Raw genomic sequence first — 7,372 nt, forward strand, 5'->3', positions numbered from 1 at the left:
CTGACGAGAGAGCACATTTTCTATGCCAGGTGAAATCGCATCTCATTAGCTCATTGTTATGGATGTATCCAAATAAATGTCAATAGAAAACAGCTTAAACAAATGCAAATGCCGTTACTTTGTTGTTTTCTGACTGCATTGTTTGACGTGACTGTAAATTAGTAGTTGGCTAGCTAGCAAGCAAGGGATAAGAATGGTGCCAGCCAGTGCATTTAGAATGAACGACTGGGTCGTATCCATAGATACAGAACAAAAAGTCTGAACGTCTCTGGCAACCGAACTGAATTTAATGACCAGTCGGCTTGGGTAGCAACCCTAGATTTGTATGGACTATATATTGTGGAAGGATGAAATAGTATGAATAAATTAATCAAAATAACGTGTTTAAACAAAATATGTCAATCATTATTGGAATATATTGGTAACCTGTTGTATAAAAGTGATAATGCCCTTGAAGCCAGTGTTTGGAGAATATATTTAGTTTGAAATGAAACCACTTTCTGTCAAAATTATAAATGTGTAATATCTGAAAATGTAGCAAGCTAACCCTAGTCTATCTTACCCATATACATCATCGTGCAAGATGGACGCGTCTCCCTGTCACGGATGCCATACCACGATTGCCCTTAGTTTGAAGATGTAATCCAGAGATGGGTATTTTCTCCATTTCTTTAGCTATCATACTCTAATTCCACTGATTTCAAAACTTTATCCTCCAGAAAGTGGAGAGTAACACTTATGCAGTTCCACTACACAATACATATTTTTTTAAAGCAGTGTTTCGACAGGATTACCAGCACAGACTGACGAGCTCAAATTGACAGAAGCCTTCTACAGTTGAAGTCGGAAGTTTACATATACTTAGGTTGGAGTCATTAAAACTCATTTTTCAACAACTCCATACATTTCTGGTTAACAAACTATAGTTTTAGCAAGCCGGTTAGGACATCTACTTTGTGCATTTTCCAACAATTGTTTACAGACAGATTATTTCACTTATAACTCACTATTATAATTCCATTGGGTCAGAAGTTTACATACACTAAGTTGACTGTGCCTTTAAACAGCTTGGAAAATTCCATAAAATTATGTCATGGCTTTAGAAGCTTCTGATAGGCTCATTGACATAATTTGAGTCAATTGAACGTGTACCTGTGGTTGTATTTCAAGGCTTACCTTCAAACTTAGTGCCTCTTTACTTGACATCATGGAAAAATCAAAAGAAATCAGCCAAGACCTCAGAAAAAAATTGTAGACCTCCACAAGTCTGGTTCATCCTTGGGAGCAATTTCCAAACGCCTGAAGGTAACACGTTCATCAGTACAAACAATACTACGCAAGTATAAACACCATGGGACCACACAGCCATCATACCGCTCAGGAAGGAGAAGCGTTCTGTCTCCTAGAGATGAATGTACTTTGGTGCGAAAAGTGCAAATCAATCCCAGAACAACATCAACGGACCTTGTGAAGATGCTGGAGGAAACGGGTACAAAAGTATCTATAACCACAGGAAAATTAGTCCTATATCGACATAACCTGAAGGGCAGCTCAGCAACGAAGAAGCCACTGCTCCAAAACCGCCATAAAAAAAGCCAGACTATGGTTTGCAACTGCACATAGGGACAAAGATCGTACTTTTTGGAGAAATGTCCTCTGGTCTGATGAAACAAAAATAGAACTGTTTGGCCATAATGACCATCGTTATGTTTGGAGGAAAAAGGGGGAGGCTTGCAAGCCGAAGAACACCATCCCAATCGTGAAGCATGGGGGTCGCAGCATAATGTTGTGAGGGTGCTTTCCAAGCATACTTCCAAAGTTGTGGCATAATAGCTTAAGGACAACAAAGTCAAGGTATTGGAGTGACCATCACAAAACCCTGACCTCGATTCTATAGAAAATTAATCGTTTACCTTTTATGATCTTCGGATGTTTTCACTCACGAGACTCCCAGTTACACAACAAATGTTCCTTTTGTTCCATAAAGATTTTTTTTATACCGAAAATACCTCCGTTTGTTTGTCGCGTTATGTTCAGAAATCCACAGGAAAGAGCGGTCACGACAACGCAGACGTATATTCCAAATAATATCCATAATGTCCACAGAAACATGTCAAACGTTTTTTATAATCAATCCTCAGGTTGTTTTTAAAATATATATTTGATCATATATCAACCGGATGTGTACGTTTTTCAGTAACACCCAGGGAGAAACAATGGCCGCTTTACTCTGTAGCGCAAAACTCACTCTGAGAGCCCCCACCTATCCACTTATACAATGTGATCTTTCACGCTCATTTTTCAAAATAAAAGCCTGAAACTATGTCTAAAGACTGTTGACACCTTAGGGAAGCCATAGAAAAAGGAATCTGGTTGATATCCCTTTAAATGGAGGATAGGGATGCATAGGAACAGAGACGTTTCAAAATAAGAGGCACTTCCTGATTGGATTTTCCTCAGGTTTTCGCCTGCAATATCAGTTCTGTTATACTGGAAACTATGTATGGAAACTTTAGAGTGTTTTCTATCATAATCTGACACTTATATGCATATTGTAGTTTCTGGGGCTGAGAAATAGGCAGTTTCAAATGGGTATGTTTTTTAGCCAACAACGAAAATACTGCCCCTGCACACAAAAGGTTAACCAACAAGGCTCATAATTTAACAATTTTATTCTTATTTACAGATGGCATACAAGTTTGTTATTAAGGCACATGAACATTCACATGTTCCAGAAGGCATTTTGATTAAAAATAAATAAAAAAAGATCAAATGTCTTTCCTGTGAAGTCGTGACTTGCGACATATGCCTAGTTTCCTGAAACAAATCACATATATCCTCCAAACACCGGATTCTCGGGCATTATCACTTAATTGTTGATTAGACAGGGTTCTTACAGAATGCAGAGAAGACAGAAGGAGATAGTTTCAAACAATGAAAGCTGCTTATCTATTTTAGCCTATTCTAGCTGTAGTGTGTGCAAGTGTGTCCCTCTGTGTCCTTGTGTGCGTGTGTATGTGCATGCACATTTCCACTGGTATGCGTGTGATCCTGTACAGTACACTGTACAAACAAACAGTAGAAAGGCAACGGATTTATCCTTGATGTATGTATGCCAGCAGCCAGACGCCCAGCCTCAGCCTCCCTGTCCACCGTTCCAGCTGTGATACGAGGAACTCTGACGCCAGCACCCCGTCTCCCCCCTCCTTCCCCTCTAACCGCCCACGTAGCCAAGGCAACAGATTTGTCCGTCTGACAGGGCGTTTGGATAGAGCAGACAGACCGGATAAGTAAGAGGAAGTTAAGTTAGTTAAGTTATAAGCATATGTTACAAGTAATAGGCATAGTGTATTGTAATAAAACAAATAGTACAAGTACTGAGCACTGTATATTGTATGCTCAAATTGGTTGTACTGTTATATTATTTAATACTAATACAATTGCTCAGAAGAAGAGATTTTGTTTAACAAGTAATAAAGAAAAAAACAAAGGGTATCAAGGATCTGGATAGATTCAGTATGGAGGATTGTTCTAATATCCCTCCCAATGTGTTCTCCAAAACAGCTCAGTATTTGTATTATTTATTTTATACACTATTTTATTTTTTACTCCTTTATCAAGGGACCCAATAATTAGGGACCCCACTGTAAGGAAGCTCTGGAAGTCAAATATAATATAATAAATATCCAATCAAATGTATTGTTTACAGGTATGCTGCATACATTAGGTAAGCTATAAACATTAGGTAGGTGTTGGAATTGTTGAGCACACTCTCTCACGTCAGGGGACACATCTAAGCCACTCGGGACACGTTGTCACCTCTCCTTTAGTGAGATTTAGACTTTAGAAAAGATTAATTGTCCACAGAATGGACCGTTTCTTCTCCCAAATGTACACTACAATATGTAGACCTTTTTCCCTCTGTTCACGTTTGTAGTCACGCTATAGTGACTTACCTGTTGTGACTACCAAATGTTTTTTTGTTGTCACCCAATAACTGTACAAGACTCAACTGAAAGTACTTGCAAGGTTGGCCCATTGTAGGAGGATTGTGTTAAAGTGAAGAAGGACGGACAGCTATTGAAAATCTCTGTCAGTTGCCAACAATGTCTCCCTTCTTGCCAGTGTGTTGATGTGTGGTAAGCTGCGAGGAGAGAGGCTCCTCTTTGGTTGACAGGTAGTCCTTTCTCTGGATCTCTGGATGGTTCTGTTCAGTTTTTGGTTGAGTTTTTGTCAGCCTGACCATGCTTGTGGATGGACACTGTCACTGGCTTCTCGTTAGTTTTTTATTTTGATTTGCAGCATGTTGCTAACTGGCCAAGTGGGTACATGTACATTATGTACTGTATACGGTATGCATGTGTGCCTGTAGTGGTGGACTTTTGGGCGCATGTTTAATCTTGTATTGAATTATTTCTGTGTTACTGCAGTATATGAAGCCTTAAACGGTGGTTACCCGTTCTCTGAGCCCTACTGACATTTTCATGCATGGTTTCTTCCTCCCCAGAGGGGTGATCAACCCAGTGCCTTCCTCAAAGGGCAGTCGGTCAGCAACACTGCAGTGTGTCCACGTGGCTGAGGGTCACACTAAAGCCGTGCTGTGTGTTGACTCTACCGATGACCTCCTCTTCACCGGCTCCAAAGGTCAATTGTCCAATGTATCAATAATGTCTCCTGTCTCACAGACTGAGCAAAAGTTAGTCACTTGAGATAAATGTGTACTGGACAGGACCGATAGATTGTTGTTGTTGTTATGGGGCTGACAGTATTGTGACTGGACTGGCACCACTAGTGTTAAGGGGACGTAGGTAGATAGACAGAAACTCTGCCAGTGACATTGTGACACAGAAATTGAGACAGAAATATAATCAGATGCTCTCGTGATGTGATTTGAGCAAATGATTGTGGAGATCAGTGCTCACCTCTTCCTCTCCTCTCATCTCCTTCCAGACCGTACGTGTAAGGTGTGGAACCTAGTGACAGGTCAGGAGATCATGTCCCTGACAGGTCACCCTAACAATGTGGTGTCAGTCCGCTACAGCTCCAGCCTGGTCTTCACCGTCTCCACCTCCTACATCAAGGTCTGGGACATCCGAGACTCAGCCAAGTGCATCCGCACCCTCACGTGAGTGTCAATCGCGTAACTGTTTTTGATAGGCTATACAAATATACATAACATCCATTACACCCATATATGGTAACATCTGTTATACCCATATATGATAACATCTATTACACCCATATATGGTAACTTTATTTGACACCCACGCCTCTGTATTCTACAGGTCTTCTGGTCAGGTGACCCCGGGCGACGCCTGTGCGTCTAGCACCAACCGGACTGTCACCATCCCGGCAGGAGAGAACCAGATCAACCAGATCGCACTCAACCCCAGCGGCTCTGTCCTGTACGCCGCCGCCGGTAACTCTGTCAGAGTCTGGGACCTAAGAAGGTACGGTATAGCACGGGAAACACCGGCCATTTTGACAAACAAATCCAAAGAGGCCTGAAAAAAGGCATTGTCTTCAGAAAACTTCTCTCTCACTACTATGTGCTGATCTATAATAGATATAGAGGCTACTGCTTGTATTGAATGTCTATTCCAGCCATACTCAACTGGCAGATCACGATCCGGACCTTGAACGGGGTCAATATGGACTTCGGGTTCTGACTTTCAAAAAATATATAATAATAATAATAATAATAATAATATACAGTATATACATATATACAGTATTTCTATTTTACATGTTTTTGGGGGAGGGGGGGTGGAGTCAGCCTGGCTTTCAGCTTACTGCTGTTGAGAGTTGTAATAGTAAGGTCCAATTTCTAAATTTGGTGGTGAATGCGCCGCTTTCCTTGTGTTATTTCATTCCCTGCAGACCTTAGTGAGCTATTTATAACATGTCAGAAACGTCCAGTTGATCAACTACTAGCCCATGTTGGCTAGATAGGTAAGTTAGTCTAACCAGCTATCTAAATCTTGTAATTATTATGGCCAGATTACGTTCCCAGGGACCTCGACCCCCAAGGGGCCCCCCATTTGATCTACAACCTCTCCCTCAGCGTAAGCAAAACAAAGGAGTCGATTGTTAACTTCGGGAAGCAGAAGAGGGAACATGCCCTGATTCACATCAACCGGACTGCAGCAGAGAGACTCACAAGTTTTAGGTTCCTCTGCTTCCACATCACAGAGGACTTGACATGGACCAACAACACCACCACTCTTGTCAAGAGGGCGCAACAGTGACTCTACTTCCTAAGGCGGCTGTAGAAATTCGGCATGCCCCCCCGGGTCCTCTCCAAACACTACTGCTGCACCATGGAGAGCATCCTGACCGGTTGCTCCATCCATGACCGCAAGGCCCTCCAGCTGGTGGTGAAGATGGCCCAGAACATTACTGGGACCGTGCTCTCAACCATCCAGGACATCTAGTCAAAATGGTGCCTGTGGAAGGCCCGCAGCATCATCAAGGACCCCATACACCACAGCCACAAGCTGTCCTCTCCCTTATCGTCGGTAGGACGGTATCGGAGCATGAAGTCTGATACCAACAGGCTCAGAGACAGTTTCTATCTACAAGCCATCAGACTGCTGAAGACTTGAACTGGACTGACCACCTGTTGTTGGACCTGCAAGTAAGCATTTCGTTGGAGGATGTATACCATGCACAAGAGGCTGCTGGGGGGTGGACGGCTCTTAAAAATGGCTGGAAAGGCACACATGGAATGGCATCAAACACAAGGAAACCATGTGTTTGATGTATTTGATACCTTTCCACTAACAGCCATTACCCCGAGTGTGTCCTCCCCAAATAAGGTGCCACTAACCTCCTGTGATACCATGTGTTTTCCGTGTACATACGACTAATAAAACCTCAAATTTAATTGAGTCCCTCCGGTATCATATGACATGGCAAATGTGTATAATTGTTAGAAAATAATCACAAATGTATGTATTTTTTTCTCTCGGCCAACAAGAGGGGTGTGAACCGTTTGGGGTCGTATGGGTAGCATGGTAGGGGTTTGTTACTACGACGATAAATGACAATATCCATCCGGACCTTTGCTACCTAGGAAATCTGTGTGACCGGACCTTCCCATATAGTAGTTGAGTACCCCTGATCTATTCCCTTGCTGATCTTTGCCTGTCCTCTTAGTGAGTGTCTTGCCGTAACGCAGTGCATCTCAGGAGATTGCTATCATGTTAAAGGCCCACTGTCCTCCCTCTCTCTTGGTCAGATTTGTATCCACAGGGAAGCTGACTGGTCACCTGGGTCCAGTCATGTGTCTGACTGTGGACCAGAGTGGGAACGGTCAGGATCTGGTCATCAGCGGATCCAAGGACCATTATATCAAGGTGTGTGAGAGTGT

At 42.5% G+C, this 7,372-nt stretch overlaps 1 protein-coding gene across 14 annotated transcripts in view; it reads left to right on the top strand.

The window, feature by feature from the left end:
• LOC110524456 (kinesin-like protein KIF21A) overlaps positions 1-7,372 on the top strand; it is a 67,379-nt gene that overhangs the window by 48,618 nt on the left and 11,389 nt on the right. For 13 of the 14 annotated variants that reach the window (XM_036979454.2, XM_090233535.1, XM_090233533.1 and 10 more), the window contains 4 exons: positions 4,508-4,644; positions 4,951-5,125; positions 5,286-5,450; positions 7,241-7,358. In XM_036979454.2, coding sequence (XP_036835349.2) covers positions 4,508-4,644; positions 4,951-5,125; positions 5,286-5,450; positions 7,241-7,358 — 595 coding nt within the window. Of the gene's footprint in view, positions 1-3,161; positions 3,291-4,507; positions 4,645-4,950; positions 5,126-5,285; positions 5,451-7,240; positions 7,359-7,372 lie in introns of all 14 variants that reach the window. The other variant, XM_090233540.1, reaches the window with a different exon arrangement.

Source organism: Oncorhynchus mykiss, chromosome 1, assembly GCF_057628025.1.
Source record: "Oncorhynchus mykiss isolate SJ-2025 chromosome 1, ASM5762802v1, whole genome shotgun sequence".
NCBI classification, from domain to species: Eukaryota; Metazoa; Chordata; class Actinopteri; order Salmoniformes; family Salmonidae; genus Oncorhynchus; species Oncorhynchus mykiss.